Consider the following 18,402-nt stretch of genomic DNA (forward strand, 5'->3'; position numbering starts at 1 on the left):
GCCCTGGGCCTCCTGCCCTCCCCTGCTCGTGCGTCTGGGGCTTCCTGCCCTTCCTCCTCCCTTTCACATTATGAATGCTGTTGTGGAAGACATTTAGGGGGGCTACCAAAAAGACAAACAGTTACAACAGTTGCACTATGCTGCTTACTGCCCGCCCCACTCCAGCGCCCTGGGCTTCCTGCCCTCCCCTTCTCCGGTGCCCTGGGCTTCTTGCCCTCCCCTGCATCCGGCGCCCTGAGACTCCTGCCCTCCCCTGCATCCGGCGCCCTGAGACTCCTGCCCCCCCCTGCAGCCGGCACCCGGGGACTCCTGCCCCCCCCCCCCTGCTCGTGCGCCCGGGGATTCCTGCCCGCCCCCCCCCCTGCTCGTGCGCCCGGGGCTTCCTGCCCCCCCCTGCGCCCGGGGCTTCCTGCCCCCCCCTGCGCCCGGGGCTTCCTGCCCCCCCCCTGCTCGTGCGCCCGGGGCTTCCTGCCCCCCCCCCCTGCTCGTGCGCCCGGGGCTTCCTGCCCCCCCCCTGCTCGTGCGCCCGGGGCTTACTGCCCTCTCCACTCCGGCGCTCTCCGCTTCCTGCCCTCCCCACTCCGGCGCTCTCCGCTTCCTGCCCTCCCCACTCCGGCGCTCTCCGCTTCCTGCCCTCCCCACTCCGGCGCTCTCCGCTTCCTGCCCTCCCCACTCCGACGCTCTCCGCTTCCTCTTCTTGCACCCTAGTGCTCTGTGCTTCCTGCCCTCCAATGCCCTGTGGTTACAGAGCAGAGCATGTGGCTTCAAACCAATTTGCATTTATGAAAAAAATAAAGTCGGCATGTCTGACCAGGTTTGTTACAAAGTTCACTTGGTTTCGGCAGCTACAAATACCGTAGCTGCTGACTTTTACCTAACCAAGGATTCAGCGCTGTCCTAACCCAGGCCAGTTCTTTGCGCCCCCAGTGCCAGCATGTTTAGTGTGGAAATCCGGTTGTGACTTCACAAGCAGCTTACCACTTTGCATGCACGAGGTGCTGCACTGTGTGAATGGTCCTGCAGCCTCCTGGGACCTGTGACATGTCCTAAGAGGTTGCAGGTGGGGGGGTGGGGAGCGAACCTCCGTTATAATCGCCTAGACGATCTGACCGAAAGTGGGAGCAAGTGCCTACAAAAACGAAGTGTTAGAGGAGTGGGGAGAAGGACATAAAGCGGAACTTCCCTTTAGGGTGATCTTGCTCTTGTAAGCAAAAACACTTTGGTTATATAAAGGACTTAATGATGTTTGGGGATGTACACGCAGAGCTGCATGCACCATCAAGGTTTGTGTATGGGGGGGTAAAGATTCACTTTATTAGAGTGAATTGCCTCATTAAGCTTCAATGAGGGCTTTAGGTTTCCTGTGATAAATGTGAACGAGGCCCTTTAGTGTCTCATATTTTAGAGCTGTCCATTCTTTTTGGCAGCAAACCTCCAGTTCTTGTAAATTCTTTAGTGGTCCAGCATGAGGTGCAAGTTTAAGACCCAAAGTGGCCCAACAATGAAAGTGGCCACTACAGAACCTTCACTTTTTCTGCTGCAGCCACTGCAGGGTTGACTTGGTTTTAGGTTTCTGATCATTGTTGTGTTGTAAAGTCCATGCCTACCTCTAGGCTTCACAGTAGGGATGATGCGTTTCTCTTTGTGGGCCTTGTTGACTCTTCTTAACCATCGTGTTTATGGTTGTGACTTTATGGTTTTTACAGTATCCTTTATGATTTTTGTTCTCATTAATCCTACAGTTATGGCTCCTTTGAGCTTTCTCCCCTGGTGCCATTGGTCATATTGCACGTAGGCTGTTGCATGGTGCAAAAATGGCTACGATTTTACCAATTCTGCAAGAGGTATATGAATGTATGAGCACATCATTGGAACATAGCTTTACTGGCTTGACACCAGCAGCTTACAGAGCCACCGGAGGTTATACCAGGTAAATGGCTGTATGGTTTAGCTGTAGGTGAAGGTGTGGCAATCAAACACAGAGAATTGAAAGAAAAGTTGTACAAAGGCCAATATCTCTCCTCTATCCCCAATGAGTCAATAAACAAACAGGCCACATCTCCAACCTCTGGATCGCCGTCAATAAAAACCTGTTCGTTATCTGCGAATTAAACCCCCGAAGGAGTACCACATCATGGTGACTATGGAGAATGGGAGAACTTATCAGGAGAGTTGGAAGAAGGTCTTAAAGTGGACTTGTGCTTAGCCCAAGCTGGGAAAAACAACAGGTTCACTTTATTGGAGGTCTCACCATCAACTTATTCCAACCTTCCCTTCACTCCTGTATTGGCCACCAAATAGCCTGGAAAATACCCGCTACTCCTGGGTATGGGAAGAATGTGACTCACTCCAGTTCCTCCCATGTGCCAGCACTGCTGCTTTGTGATTGGGCGCTCAGCACCCAGCAAGGTCACATGAGGTTGGGGAGAGGGTTTTCAGCACTGTGCAAGCTCCTCATTGTGACTTACAGAGGACTTCTCTTTGCTCCTAGCAGCCAAATGGAGCAATGATGGTTGGTTGTCGGGGGGGTTACGGGGGCGATGGGAAGGCCAGTATGTACAGCATAGAAGTGGGGCATTAAAGAGGAAGTTCTCTCTTGTAATATTTGCTTCCCATCGCCTCATTTTCATCACTCACCCATCTGTAAATATCCCGCACACGCGCAGATGTCTAATGCCTAGTACACAAAATGAGGAAATCTTACGAAAAATACCCCTTTTGAAGAGATCGTCTGATAATCTGATTGTTAGTACACAGCTTTCGAGAGTCGATTACGACAGTTCATGTAAAATTATCCAAAAGGATGAAACACAAACATTTTTCTTGTACGATACCAGAACGAATGATTTTCATTCAATCGATACTGTGTTCGTTCATAGAGAAAAAGAGAAAAAACATTTTGGAGTGACCAAGACCAAGCATGATTAGAAAGAATACATTACATCATCGTGGGAAGTTGTATTCTGTCTTACGGGAATCTTCGTAACTCTAGTAACCTATTGGATTTTGATAGGAGACTAGCATGCAAAAAAGAAGCAAAAAACAAACCAAACAAAACAAAAAAAGACGACATTCTCATCAGTTTACACCTGGTGTTGCTCGTTTATCCAATCCCAGCAATGGCTCATGATGCAATATATCTCCTCTTCCACAAGGAATCCCTACCGCCACGACTAAGCCCCATTGGCAGGGTGAAACGCGTCGAGGGGGCGTGGCTTAGACAAGACTCGGCTGAGGCTGCTACTAATTGAGTGACAGATGGGTTGCAAAGTGTGCGGTGATCTGGATGCTATCTCTGCCTACAGATTGTATAGAGTCAGGCAGTGGAGTCGCTATTGGGAATGTGGACCACACCAGGGTGACACCATGAGGTAGCACTGTGGCAGGCTGGTGGTTGGGGGGGGGGTGAGCAGCGATGATAACCCAGAGCACTGTGGCAGGATAGCAGGTGAGGTGACGCCACAATTACCGCACCAATCCCCCCCCCCCACCCTCGCTAGCCTGCCACAGTGCTCTGTCCTGCCACTGTGGGGAGACAGGACAGAGCACTGTGGCGGGCTAGCAGGGGGTGACACCAACCCTAGGGACAGCACTGGAGTAGGCCCGCACCCATAACGAAATCCATCGGACATGGCTACAGAAGCCTGAGCAGAGACCCAAAGCTCTACACCGGTCCATGCCAGATATTTGGGATCTGTGCGCATGCATGGGAATCCCCTACATATGTGCAGATCTCTGCCAGGTCCCAGATACCAGGCAAAGAGCAGTATTGTGAGCAGAACATGGCCTCCTGGATGTGATGTGGCAATCCTGGAAGGCAATGGAGAATCTCTACATAAGTCTCACCTAGGCAAGGTATCCAGAGCACAAAAAAGAGGAAACATACTTTTATAAAAAGAGTAAAAGAATAAAACGTTAAAATTATGTAGGAGGGAGAAGGAACCAAAGAAGAAAAGTTTCTGGTAATTGGTGAAGATCTCCTTTAAAGTAAATATATGGGTAACCCAACCATGGAAGCTCATTACCATAGCCACATAGCCCTATAAGGCTGCATCTAATACCTAGCCAATGAGCTGCATTGATCGGTTGATCCAGCCAGCCAAACTCTTTCTGCTCCACTTCCTTTCATAGTGTGACAACAATTCACAGCAGAGTTGTCACCCTTATGTAGGCAGCGCCCACTTGGACTACAGCCCAACATGGTGAGGTGATGTTATAGGGGCTTGCCTATCGATTGACAAGCGGCTAGTCTGTCAATCAACATCTGCCCATGCCTAGCCCCCCGCCTGCTGTCATTCTCATTAGGATGGGCTCGTGGGAGGTGTAGATTTTGCTGAACCCCTCCCACAATGATTGAGCAGACTGTAAGGGAGGAAGAGCACAAAGCAAGTGACAGGGAGGATTAGGCTCCATTCACACTAGTGCGACTTGCCATGCGACTTTGGACACAAAGGGGTCAATGCACTAACATTTAGCGCATGCAATGAAGTGGTCACGTCACTCATTTGCATAAATGATGGCACTCGGTAAATTAAGTTCAATTCAAAAAAAAAAAAGGAAGTATTATGGGGTATTTACAGCAAAATTAAAAATTTATAAAAAGCTCTTAAGTCCAATTCACAAACGGACCAGAGAGTAAAAAAAAAATGCCATATTTACCACCAGGGTTTTTCTGATGGCATCACATGTGGTATTTGTCAAAAAACAACATGGGGGTCGATGGGACCCCCACGCTGTTTTTTGACAAATAGCTTGCTGCTAAGGAGGGGGCCGGGAAGCCAGCTGCCGCATCTCTAACAACGGGGGGCCCACTTGTTAAAGGGGGCTTCCAGATTCCGATAAGCCCCCTGCCCGCAGACCCCACCAACCCTTGCCAGTGGTTGAGGCCCTTTGTCAACATGGGAACAAGGTGCCCTGGGAAAAGTTTGCTGGGCTGCATGCTTGGATAAAGGTCTGGCATGGATTTTTGGGGGGGGCCCATGCCGTTTTTTTACAATTTTTCTATTGCCGGCAATGGTATTGAATGGTCATTTCATTCATTTTTTTTTTTTCTTTGGAAATGCCATTTTGCTGCAGCATGTTCTATACATTCTACAGCTGGTATGGATGGGGGGGGACCCCACGCTGCTGCTTTTTTTTTCATCCTTTTTAATTGCTGGTATGTTTTTTTTTTTTAATTCAGCCTCTTCCCAGCCCTCTCCTTAGCAACCAGCTCAATGCGATAAATTAACACATTAAATAATGCGGTAATTACCGCTAAAATCAAATACCGCATTTGGTATTTAAAGCGGGGTTCCACCCAAATTTTGAACATTATCTCTATGCATTCTCTTCCTTGCCTAGATGCTGACATGCTGTGTAAAAAAATTGAAATCGCCGTAATTACCTTTTATTTTTCTAATCTTCTTTGCACTTCCTGGTTTTCCTCCCATGGGAGTAGGCGTGTTTCTAGCCTCTCCCAGACCTCCCACAGTCCCCTGGGAGCTAGTCTCAGGCTTCCCAGCATGCATTGTGCAACAGCGTCATCACAACATCTCGGTGAATGCTGGGAGCACAGCATTCACTGCATCCAGGGAATACATGCTTGTGGGCTTCAAATGCCCACAATGAAGATGGAAACCGCCTTCAGTGAATTTTATAAGTTATTCTTTACAACGAAATCGGACACAGGCGGACTTATTACACAGAACATGTGAGTAGATAATCATAAGAAGAAAAGTTTGTGAATGAACTCCAAAAAAAAAAAAAAAAAAAAAAAAATGATAGATAGGTGGACCCCCGCTTTAAAGCAAAATTCTTAGTGAATTGCACTTTCAAAACTGATTTACCGCATTTTTTTGCCCGTTTTTTTAACCCATAGTGAATTGACCCCAAAGTCACATGAAGTCGCAGACTGATGATTTCAATGGTACCCATTCCAATCTATGCGATTTAAAGTCACAGAGACTTTGAACAGCTTCCCGCACTACCTTGATGCGACTTTTTTGCGATTTGAGTGCCAGTGAGTGTAAAGTGGAGTCGCCGCAATAGTGGGAACCGAGCCTTATAAAGCTGAAAACTGGGAACATTTCCTTATTTATTTACATAGAAGAGCCAGTCTACAAATCTACATATCCTTTAAATTGATGCGATAGTTCAGCAGAGTGCGAGCGCCGTGTTTGGAGGAAGTTTCAGAAATAAATCTCCAATGTCACAATGTTAGACAGGAAGAAGATTGCCATGTTCTGTTAACCAAATGGTGCAATTGTTACACCCATCCCCCCTCCCATACACAGAAAAACTGGAGATTGGGTTCTTTAATTGCCACCCACAGGTGTCCAGATTAGACAAAGCAAACCGGATACCCTCTGCCACGCCCGTGTGACATTCGCGGAACAAACCTTTTATAAAACAGACCCCTCAGTGTGCTTTGTGTGTTTCTTCCAGATCTGTGCAGTAATCCAGTACGAGACTTCCTGTATTAAGGACCGATCTCTGCTGCTCTCTCTCCTTGTGCAGGGTGACCGGTCTTGTCTCCGCCCCCTCCTGTAGTTTTCTATAGGCAGCCTGTAGTGGGTGGTGCCTGTTGGGCCCCTCCCAGTTCTTCTCTCTTTCCTTGTGCAGGGTGACTGGTCTTGTCTCCGCCCCCTCCTGTAGTTTTCTACAGGCAGCCTGTAGTGGGTGGAGCTTGCTGGGCCCCTCCCACAACTCTGCTCCCTCTCCTTGTGCAGGGTGACTGGTCTTTCTTCACCCCCTTCCTGTAGTTTTCCGTAGTAGGTGGAGCCTGCTTGGCCCCTCCCACATCCCTGCAACAGGCTATGTACAGCACAGTGATGATGTCACTACTACTTTTACAAGATACAATCTGGGTTTGTAAGAGCATCTGGGGCACACAAGTGGAATATCAATAAATGAACGTTTTTGTTCCCGGAGTTAAGCTTTAAAATGATTACACAAATTTTTGGCACCCTCGGCTCAGTACTTGTCAGAGCAGAATAATGACTCAAACACAATCTCTGCCCTCATATCAGATCCACAGGGAGTGTCGGCAATGCTGCTCCCTCTTCATACACAAAAACCCAGAATGTCACAAGTTCAGCAACAAACTGCCATCCAAGCCAAGCAAAAATGTCATCACCTGGGGACTCGTAGCAACGAGTATCACAATACAGAAAAAAATAAAAATATTCAACTGGCACCCACTGTATGCATGAAAAGTAGCAGCTGTGTCACCGTAACAGGAAGCTGCAGGAAATCTCTTCAAAGGGGACACTGACTGCAATTATTACATTTACAATATAAAAAAAGGGAGACAGTAAGGCTACAATACAATAAAAATACAAGAGGGTTAAGAGGGCCCTGCTCATAAGAGCTTACAATCTAATAGGGAAATAAACTTAAAGTGATAGTTCACCTTTTCAGAAAAATTAAAAAGGTAAACTATAAACCCCCCCCCTCCTATGCATCAGAGTGGTTCTGCGTGGTCAGTACCGATGTGATTGCAAATACTGATACTCTTGGCATAACACCCAAAAATCAAAATGGGCTCAGACGGCAATTTATGATCCCCCCCTCCCACCAGTGTCGGGACAAGGCCACCCAGCGCCCAAGGCAAAGATCACAAACTGAACCCCCCCTTTCCTTAGGGTTAGGGTGTCCACATCCCTGCAATAAACCATTGCAACCAGGGCAGCTGCCCCCCCCTGCCCCCCCCTTGTCCTGGCCCTGGCTCCAACCCATCCTGATTATTTTTTTCTTATCTGGTGAACCAATTTACTGTATATTCACCGGAGTCCCCTTTCCAGATCCCTCGCTGGATGTGGGGACTGTTAATCCAGTAGGGGTCCCTCTATCCCCTCCCGCTGACATCATTACTTTTCTGGATCCCGAGAGGACCCCACCAGTAGACAGCCAATAGGAAGTGTCCACATGATTCAGGCAGGGCGGAGATAAGCTTTGAGGGCCGGTTCACACCAAAATGCGAAGCATGAAAGAAACATTGCGTGCGAGTTTCCCGCACCGCGGGTTAACCACTGCCTATTCGTTCTGCACACAGGTGCCGGTGTTCTGTTAATGGCACCCCAAATGCAGATTGCAAATGCAGTACATTTATAGGCACCGATTTATATGTACCATACAGATTGGTGCAGCGCGTTTTGAAAAAGTAGTGCTAGGAAATGAATGGGCTGTTAAAATTGCACCGCACAAGAACGCACGTGTTCCGGAGTGAACCGGCCCTAAGCCCTGGTTCACACTGGCACCGGGAATGAAATCGTCCGAGTTCAGCTGAATTCGGTACGATTTCATTCCTGCATGTCAGTCCCGACTTCGGTGGGGGGGGGGGGGGGGGAATTTCAGTGACATCTGTGCGGGTTTCTGCACAGATGTCAATGAAAATTGCCAAAAGTAGTACAGAAACCACTTTTTGGGAATCGGTGCGGCACCGCAAGTGCACCTTAAAAATCCCACATGTATTCCTATATCTATTTATAAAAGAAAGTAACATTTCTGTCTTTGCAGATGACACCAAGCTATGCAGGGGAATAACGTCCTTACAGGATGTCTCCAATTTACAAGCCGACTTCAATGCTCTGTCTAACTGGGGAACTAAGTGGCAAATGAGGTTTAATGTTGATAAATGTAAAGTTATGCACTTGGGGGCCAAGAATATGCATCATACATACTAGGGGGAGTACAAATGGGGGAATCAATGCTTTAGAAGGATCTGGGAGTTTTTTGTAGATCATAAGCTTAATAATAACATGCAATGCCAAGCTGCGGTTTCCAAAGCGAGCAAAGTCCTTTCTTGTATTAAGAGAGGTATGGACTCCAGAGAGAGAGATATAATTTTTCCCTGTATAAATCATTAGCAAGACCTCATTTGGAATATGCAGTTCAGTTTTGGGCTCCAGTTCTCAATAAGGATATCGGGGAACTGGAGAAAGTGCAGAGAAGGGCAACCAAACTAATAACAGGCATGGAGGAGATCAGCTATGAGGAAAGATCAGAGGAACTGAATTTATTCTCTCTTGAGAAGAGGAGATTAACCACTTCAGCCCCGGAAAAATGTACCCCCTTCCTCACCAGGCCATTTTTCGTGATACGGGGCTGCATCGCTTTAACTTACAATTGCGCGGTCGTGTGATGATGTGGTGGTTTGGTGGTATTTGATCACCTCTGCGGTTTTTATTTTTTGCGCTATAAACAAAAAATACCGACAATTTTGAAAAAAAAAAAAATTATATATATATATATATATATATATATATATATATATATATATATATATATATATATATATATATATATATATATATATTTATTAACTTTTTGTTATAATAAATATCCCCAAAAATATATATAAAAACAATTTTTTCCCCTCAGTTTAGGCCAATATGCATTCTTCTACATATTTTTGGTAAAAAAAAAAAAAAAAAAAAAAAATCGCAATTGTATATTGATTGGTTTGCGCAAAAGTTATAGCGTCTACAAAATAGGGGATAGATATGGCATTTTTATTATTATTATTTTTTTACTAGTAATGGCGGCGATCTGCGATTTTTATTGGGATTGCGGCGGATAGATCAGACGCGTTTCACACTATTTTGGGACCAGTGACACTTATACAGCGATCAGAGCTATAAATTAGCCATTGATCACTGTATAAATGTGACTGGCATGGAAGGGGTTAACACTAGGGGGTGATCAAGGGGTTAAATGTGTGTCCTAGGGAGTGATTCTAACTGTGGGAGAATGGGACTGTCTGGGGGAGTTGACCAATTGTTGATCTTAAGCAGCAGGAACAACAGATCGCTCTCCTCACCCCTGACAGAACGGAGATCTGTCTGTTTACATTGAAAGAACTCGGTTCTCTCCTTCTCAGGAGCAATCACGGGTAGCTGCTGGCCATTGCGGCCGCCGGCCACGCGCACGGCTCCTACGTCACACGGCGGGCGCGCGGACCCTATACTCCTTAAAGCGCCAGCCGTACAGCTACGCCGATTTGCGCAAGAGAGCCATTCTGCGGCCGTCAATCGACTGCGGGCGGACGGCAAGCGGTTAAGGGGGATATAATCAACACGAGTTATTGAGTTATTGACTTTAAGGTCATCGCAGAGGACAAGGGCCTTTATGTCTAGAGAAACAAAACAGATTTAATCTCCAAATACGGAAAGGTTTCTACACAGTAATGCCCCGTACACACGGTCGGATTTTCCGATAAAAAATGTCTGATCGGAGCGTGTTGTCGGAAATTCCGACCGTGTGTGGGCTCCATCGGACATTTTCCATCGGATTTTCCGACACACAAAGTTGGAGAGCAGGAGATAAAATTTTCCGACAACAAAATCCGTTGTCGGAAATTCCGATCGTGTGTACACAAATCCGACGGACAAAGTGCCACGCATGCTCAGAATAAATAAAGAGATTAAAGCTATTGGCCACTGCCCCGTTTATAGTCCCGACGTACATGTTTTACGTCACCGCGTTTAGAGCGATCGGATTTTCCGACAACTTTGTGTGACCGTGTGTATGGAAGACAAGTTTGAGCCAACATCCGTCAGAAGAAATCCATGGATTTTGTTGTCGGAATGTCCGATCAATGTCCGACCGTGTGTACGCCCTATAAGAGTAGTGAATGTGGAATAGACTCCCTCCAGGGTTTGTTTTGGCCAGCTCTGTAGATTGCATTAAAAAAGGCCTGAATTCTTTCTATAATGTACATAATGTAATTGGATACTAACATTTATAGGTAAAGTTGATCCAGGGAAAATCTGATTGCCTCTCGGGGGACCAGGAAGGAATTTTTTCCCCCTGCTGGAGCATATTGGATCATGCTCTGCTGGGGTTTTTTGTCTTCCTCTGGATCAACTGTGGGTGAAGGATTGTGTATATGGGATTGTATGATTTTTTTATTTTTTTGGTTGAACTAGATGGCCTTGTGTCTTTTTTCAAACTGACTAACTATGTAACAAGCCTCCTGAGGAAGCGTTACATGGTGAAACATGTTGAGCTGAAGTTACTATACTTACATTATGACAACATGGATCTTTTGTGATGGTTTTATGACTATGATTGTTTTTATCTGCGATAAAATTTGTGATTCTATGAATAAATCTTTGTTACATTAATTTTGGCACCCTAAAAATCCAGATTTCTGTGTATATATTTTTTGCAATACAATAAATGGCAAGTTTCTGAGGGCTGTGCACACTGCTAAATGACAATGGCAATTTAAAAAATACTGATGGGAATCCTGGGTGACATCATTGATCAAGTCCGTATCATCTTCCGAGATTCCTGGCTGTCAATTTACAGCTGAGAGTCTGTCATTTAGCGGTGGGAGTGTGACTTGTACAGATCGGTGGGCAAGGGGGTCACCGTGAATGAGGTGGATTACCTTACAGGATGCCCTGATTGATGCTGAATTTACTTTGAAGGGCCGTAATAAAAAGCTGACAAGTATGTGTTTGTGGTTTATTTAATAAAAAGTATTTTAATTCAGTGCTTTTATTACTTTTAAATCAATGTGGGAAGAGTAAGTTGTATTACTGTCCCCTTGTAGACATTCTCCTGGGGTGGAAAGCTGTGTGCCCCCTTATCATAAAAGTGGGCTTTATAGATTCCACAATAAGTTCCCCCATTTTACTGTTACCCTCACCTCCTTTTCTGGGGCACACAGAGGTGGGGGAGAGTCCCTCGTTCTTCAACACTGGGACAATGATGTATGGCAAAGGAAAGGGGGTCAGACTTTGTAGCCCCCCCCCCCCCCGAATGTTGAAAGGCATGTGGCTTGGTATGGTATAGGAAGGTGTGTGTGTGTGTGTGTGTGTGTGTGTGGGGGGGGGGTGGTACTGCCCTCACTTTCCTGGCCACATAGGCTTCATGCCTGGATAGGGGTCTTATTGGAATATTAAGGGGAACCCCAGGCCTCTTTTTATTTTTTAAATGACTACATTTCCCCCACAGCTGTCTCAAGAGTTGACAATACTTTGCAGAATTATAAAGCAGCATTGTACAGGTTTAGAATGAAAAGAGTTGTAAGTAAAGGTTTGATTAAAAAAAAAACAAAAAAAACAAAAAAAAAAACACAATAAACTTACCTCCTGTGTAATGATTTTGTAAGGAGTGCCCTGCCGGTGTCTTGTCGAATACAGTCCCCTATCCAGAAGTGTCCGCCCTGTACTGCGCAGGTGCAGTACGGAGGACAAACGAGACGCCGAAAGTCTCCGAATTTCAACAGCTGATCGTCAGCTGTACACGGCGCCTGCGCATTTATTCTTACCCTATGTCCAGGATCATTCCCTACTATCCAAGTGGACATAGAGTTAGAATAAAATAGTTGCCGAGCGCAGCGAGGCCGTGCCCGAAGCGTGGCGAGCGGCCCTCTTACACAGCCATCGCTAACAGGTGCCCGAGCGCCGTGTACAGCTGATGGTCAGCTGATCAACTTCGGACATTTTCGGCATCTCCTGCTGCTCCGTACTGCGCAGGCGCTGCGCCTGCGCAGTACGGGGCGGACACTATATGTCAGAACACCGGCACTCCTGGCTCCTCCCCTTCATCGGGTGCCCACTTTCCATGGGGGCTCAAGTCTCACTGCTGCATCCATTTACACAGACAGCAGGACTCGGCTCCACCCCCCACCCCCGCTGTCATTAATCTATCCAGTGAGGACAGAGACAGCAGCTGGAGCCGCTGGGCTCACGCACATCACTGGAACGGATCGGGCTCAGGTAAGAAAAAGGGGGGCTCAGAGGGGAAGCTGCAGCACAGAAAGTTTTTTATCCTAATGCATTAAGGTGAAAAACCATGAGACTTTACAATCCCTTTAAGCAGTGGCAGCTGGCGGGTTTTTCGTTTGCTGGGCGGCAGGCTCCAGGCGGCACTGACACCACCCCCTCCGGGAGGCTGGCAGCGCTGAAAACCGCCCGCCCAGGCACCTACCCGATCAAGGGCTGGCGGGCTGTGGTGTCCTCTCCTGGAGTGCGAGCAGCGGCTCCAGTGTCCGCTCCTCCCGACGATTCCTCCGCCGTGTGTCTCCTCTCTGTTCCTCCTAAGCGCTAGGCATCCAATAGGATCGCCTGACGCTTTGGCCAATCAGGAAACAGGTCTCATGACCTGCCTCCTGATTGGCAGGGAGGAACTTTAGTGTGAAAATAGTAAAAATGTATTTGGTATCGTCACACAACTGGGTGGGCTCGGGGCGCAATGCTCTGGGCCCCCGAGCCCACCCTTTTTTTTTAAAGCCTTTTAGAGCCTCTAACTCTAATCAGGTTCTTCAAACACCCCCACCCCCTATTGAAATCCATAGTCCGGCGTCCTGATATGTAGATCAGGGGACCTGATGCATGGATGGGGGGATGGGGGGGGCGGCGCCCATGTGCCCGCTATGGACGGGCCGCCGCTGCCTTTAAGGCTGGGTTCACACTGCTGCGATTACAGACATTGCATGCGAGTTGCACCGCATTCCTGTGCACATCACATGCCTGTGATGTCTGTGTGGTGCGATTTCAGCCATACAGTTTGTATGGCTGAAATTGCATCTCATCTGCACCAAAAGGGCACAGAACCTTTTTTTTCCTCCACACCTGAATCGCATCACATGGGTGTTCACGATGCGATTCTAGCAATTGCACTGCGTTTTGAAATCTGTTTTTCGGGGTGTCGTTAAGATAACATTGACACCCGCAACACAACGCACAGACGCCGTGCAATTGCTTAGAGTGCGAAACGTGGGGAAGCGCAGTGAATCTTGTGCGTTTCTCGCATAGCATTAGTGTCAACTGAGATGTGAATAGACCCCCCCCCCTCCCCCACTAACTTCACAGAGCTTCCTGCGTAATCATATGCAGATAATTACAACCATTCCTATAGAATTCTGCACGCTGTGCACCTCTTAGCGTATTTTTGACACTCGATTCAGAGCACTTGAATGTCAGATTTTCAAAACCGAACCTGCGATTTTCAGGATGAATTTTAGCATTTTCTCAATCAGGAACGCCCCAATCTGTCTGTTCCCTGGGTGTCTACGGACAGCTATACTGACCCAGCTAAGCACACGCAGGGCGGAGGGCATTGACATTCAGGAGGCGTCTGAAACTCTATGCTGGATGCTTGCAAGGTCACTTGAAAATGTCAAAGGTCACACAAGTGCCATCCACAAGGTTATGACAAGATCAGCCGTCTCACTGTAATCAGCTGTTCGCTTCCAGCTCCTCTTCTGCGTTCTCTGAGTGGCGGCGCGGTCTGCGGCCTGCGAGAACTTCAACCGTCCATCGCTGCAAAGTGACAGCTGGCCTGACAACTCACAACCAGCATCAGCCATGGCAGTGATATGGAACAATTCATATATTGCTACAGGTTTACTATTATTGTTACAGGATATCTATTTTTGCTACATGTTTACTATTATTGCTACATGTTTACTATTATTGTAGATGGTAAATCACACATTCTGTATATAAATGTTTTATGGATGGAACACACATCACACACACCTCGCTCCCAGCAGATTCTTTGGTATGCAGAGGATAAATGGACCTCATTGGTTGCTCTCATTACGTCATGTGATGTAAGGGATACAGACAAGGTTATCCCAAGATCACGACAGATCCTGCTATGGACAATACAGGAATGATGACTACTAATCATTACATGCAGACAAGTCAGATAGTCTAAGGCTCATATTTGCGCAATGTGGGGTTGCATGCAAAATCGCATGCATTCTTGCAACACCAGAAACACGTCCCTTTTGCGGGCGCGCGTCTCTGCCGTTTTATTTTTAGCGCTTGTTCACACCACAAAAACATCCTCCGGATCCGTTCCAGGTGAGTTTCTGCATGTGCGTTTTTGACGCGTTATTTGATGCATTCCAGTGCAATTTTTTATGAGTTTCTGGATGTGTCCCTGTTTTTTTTTTGTACTATACTGGGGTCTGGTGCGTTTTTTTGAGGCGTGTGTGTGTGTGCATACCGCGTTCCAGTACAGCTCTGTGCAGGAAAAATACAGCATGTTCTACTTATTTCGCTGGAACCGGAACGCATTGGAACTGCAAGCAGTGGTGTGAATTTTATATTCCTCCAGGTTATTGCACCCCTTTCACAATTATTGCACCTGGACGCCCTCCAAAATATTGCACCTCTACATCCCCAAGGTTATTGCATGCATTCCCTCCCCTTATATTTCCCCAGGTTATTGCACCCCAATGCTTTCCAAGATATTGCGCCCCTTAATCCCCCAGGTTGTTGCGCCCTTATCTCCTTATAAAGACATAGCACTCCAATTCCTTACAAGATATTGCACCTTGACAACCCCCAAAATACTGAACCCCTATTCTCTCATCAAGACGCAGCAACTTAATTCTCTCAATATATTGTGCCCCATACATTCCACAGATTATTGACTCCTATTCCCTCCCTAAGATATTGGCCCTTATTATTTCCTTGGGTTTTTGTACCATTGAAGCTCTCTAAGATATTGCACCCCCATATCCCTCAGGTTATTGCACCCCTATCTCCTCAAAGACATAGCTCCTCGATTTCCTCAAGATATTACACCTCAATCCCCTCATCAAGAAATAATAACCTGACAATTCCCTCAACAATTTGCACCCCATGTTATTGCACCCCAACTCCTTTCCCAGGATAAAAGTTCTTATATTTCCCCAGACAACTGTACCCCTATCCAAATTATTGCCCCCCCATCTTCTCATTAAGACATAATACCTTAAATCCCTCTTTAAGATATTGCACCCCCACATTCCCTGGGTTATTGCATACCTATCCAAATTATTGCACCCCCACCACCCCCAGGTTATTGTACCCCTATCCAAATTATTGCACCCCCAAGTTATTGTACCCCTATCCAAATTATTGCACCCCCACAACCCCCAGGTTATTGTACCCCTATCCAAATCATTGCACCCCCACAACCCCCAGGTTATTGTACCCCTATCCAAATCATTGCACCCCCACAACCTACAGGTTATTGTACCCCTATTCAAATCATTGCACCCCAACACCCCTAAGGGTATTGCACCCCTCTTCTCTTATTAAGACATAATTCTCCTAATCCATCCTTAAGATATTCCACCCACATTGCCTGGGTTACTGCACCCCTATCAAAAATGACTGCACCCCCACACCCCCCAGGTTATTGCACCTGTATCCACATTATTGCACCCCTATGTACTCATTAAGACATAATACTCCAAACTCATTCCCAAGATATTGCACCCCACATCCCTCGGATTACTGCACCCCTATGAAAACAATTGCACCACCGCATCCCCCAGGTATTTGCACCCCACATTCTTTAGCTTTCTGCACCCCTATCCAAATTACTGGACCCCCAAAGTTATTTCACCCCCTATCCCCTCATTAATACATAGCACCCCAATTTCATCTGCAATATATTGCACCCCCACATGTCTCAAAATACAGAACCCCCCGCCCGGTTATTACACCCCGATCACACCCTCCTGTACCCCATGTCAGTGCTCCCCCCCTCCCCCACTCACCCCATTAGCAGCAGCGATCTGGATGATGAGTTGGATCGCCTCCTTCATGTAGAATCGGCCGTCACCCCCGACCACCAGCACCCCCTCCGCCCTCTCCTCGGGCTCCGTACACGAGATGATGCTCTGGATGAAGTTCTCGGCATAGTTCGGGTTCTGCTGGAAGACGGTGACCCGCTTCCTGAGCCCGCTGGTGCCCGGCTTCTGGTCCTGGTACGGCTTCGTCTTCACACATTGGATCTTCTGTGCCATGATCGTCCGCAACCCGACCGACCGACCGACTGACAGAGTGCAGGCCGAGCACTGGAGAGGAGGGACTGGAGTATACTGGAGGGGAGGAGGGGAGGGACTGGAGCATACTGGAGGGGAGGAGGGGAGGGACTGGAGCATACTGGGAGGGACTGTACTGGGAGGGAGGAGGGGAGGGACTGGAGCATACTGGGAGGGACTGGACTGTACTGGGAGGGAGGAGGGGAGGGACTGGCTATGACAGGGGTTTTCTACTGCTCTCTAGAGGGTGAGGGACTACAACTCTCAGCATGCTGGGACTGACATCCGCTGTCCTGAACCCATCACTTCCTATCCCTGTATTAGATGGGATTAGCTGGGATTTCTATATCAGGCTCAGTTTGTACTTTTCTTTGTATTTCTCTGAACAGACCACTATGGATACAATGGGGGTTGATTTACTAAAGGCACATAGACTGTGAACTTTGTAAAGTGCAGTTGCTTCCCAGCTTAGTAAATTAGCAGGCACCCTGCTGACTTTCATCATCCAATCACATGCAAGCAAAAATGCTTTTTGTTTAAATTTTCTTTGCATGTGATTTCTTTCTTCTTTCTTGCATGTGATTTCTGTTCTTTCCAAAGTGAAATTTACATCCTTTACTAAGCTCTAGAGCAACTTTGCAAAGTGAACAGTCTGTTTGCCTTTAATAAATCAGCCCCCCCAGTTACTAGACAGGGAACATTACCACCTTTCCAGTGCAATAGGTTGCAAAAATGCATGCAGCAGAACACATGTCAACGCATTAACCTAATGCACCTCTGAGTGGCCACCAATGTAAGGGGGACATTCTTCTTGCTGGCCATCAGTGTAAGGGGGACATTCTTCCTACTGGCCACCAACGTAAGGGGGGCATTCTTCCTACTGGCCACCAATATAAGGAAGACATTCTTCTCACTCACTACCAATGTAAGGGGGGCATTGTTCCTACTGGCCACCAATGTAAGGGGGTTAGTCTTCCCACTGACTACCAATGTAAGGGGGACAGTCTTCCCGCTGACCACCAATGTAAGAGGGACATTCTTTCTACTGGCCGCCAATGTAAGGGAGACATTCTTCCCACTGACTACCAATGTAAGGGGGACAGTCTTCCCGCTGACCACCAATGTAAGAGGGACATTCTTTCTACTGGCCGCCAATGTAAGGGAGACATTCTTCCCACTGACTACCAATGTAAGGGGGACAGTCTTCCCACTGACCACCAATGTAAGGGGGACAGTCTTCCCGCTGACCACCAATGTAAGAGGGACATTCTTTCTACTGGCCACCAATGTAAGGGAGACATTCTTCCCACTGACCACCAATGTAAGGGGGACATTCTTCCTGCTGGCCACCAATGTAAGGAGGACATTCTTCTCACTACCAATGTAAGAGGGGCATTCTTCCTATTGGCCGCCAATATAAGGGAGACATTCTTCCCACTGACCACCAATGTAAGGGGGACATTCTTCCTACTGGCCGCCAATGTAAGGGGGACATTCTTCCCACTGACCACCAATGTAAGAGAGACATTAACATTCTTCCGACTGACCACCAATGAGTTTCTTTAAGCAGGGGTTCCCCAAGACCAGAAAATATTTCAAGGGTTCCTCTGTAGTAATAAGGTTTAAAAAGACTTCTT

At 47.2% G+C, this 18,402-nt stretch overlaps 1 protein-coding gene across 1 annotated transcript in view; it reads right to left on the reverse strand.

Moving 5' to 3' along the window:
• PGM1 (phosphoglucomutase 1) overlaps positions 1-16,849 on the reverse strand; it is a 75,561-nt gene extending 58,712 nt beyond the window's left edge. Inside the window, exon 1 of the mRNA XM_073593815.1 lies at positions 16,499-16,849. Coding sequence (XP_073449916.1) covers positions 16,499-16,747 — 249 coding nt within the window. The 5' untranslated portion in view covers positions 16,748-16,849. The remainder of the gene's footprint in view (positions 1-16,498) is intronic.
• Between the last annotated feature and the right edge of the window lie 1,553 nt (positions 16,850-18,402).

The sequence above is a fragment of the Aquarana catesbeiana genome, linkage group LG07 (genome assembly GCF_042186555.1).
Source record: "Aquarana catesbeiana isolate 2022-GZ linkage group LG07, ASM4218655v1, whole genome shotgun sequence".
In the NCBI taxonomy this organism is placed as follows: Eukaryota; Metazoa; Chordata; class Amphibia; order Anura; family Ranidae; genus Aquarana; species Aquarana catesbeiana.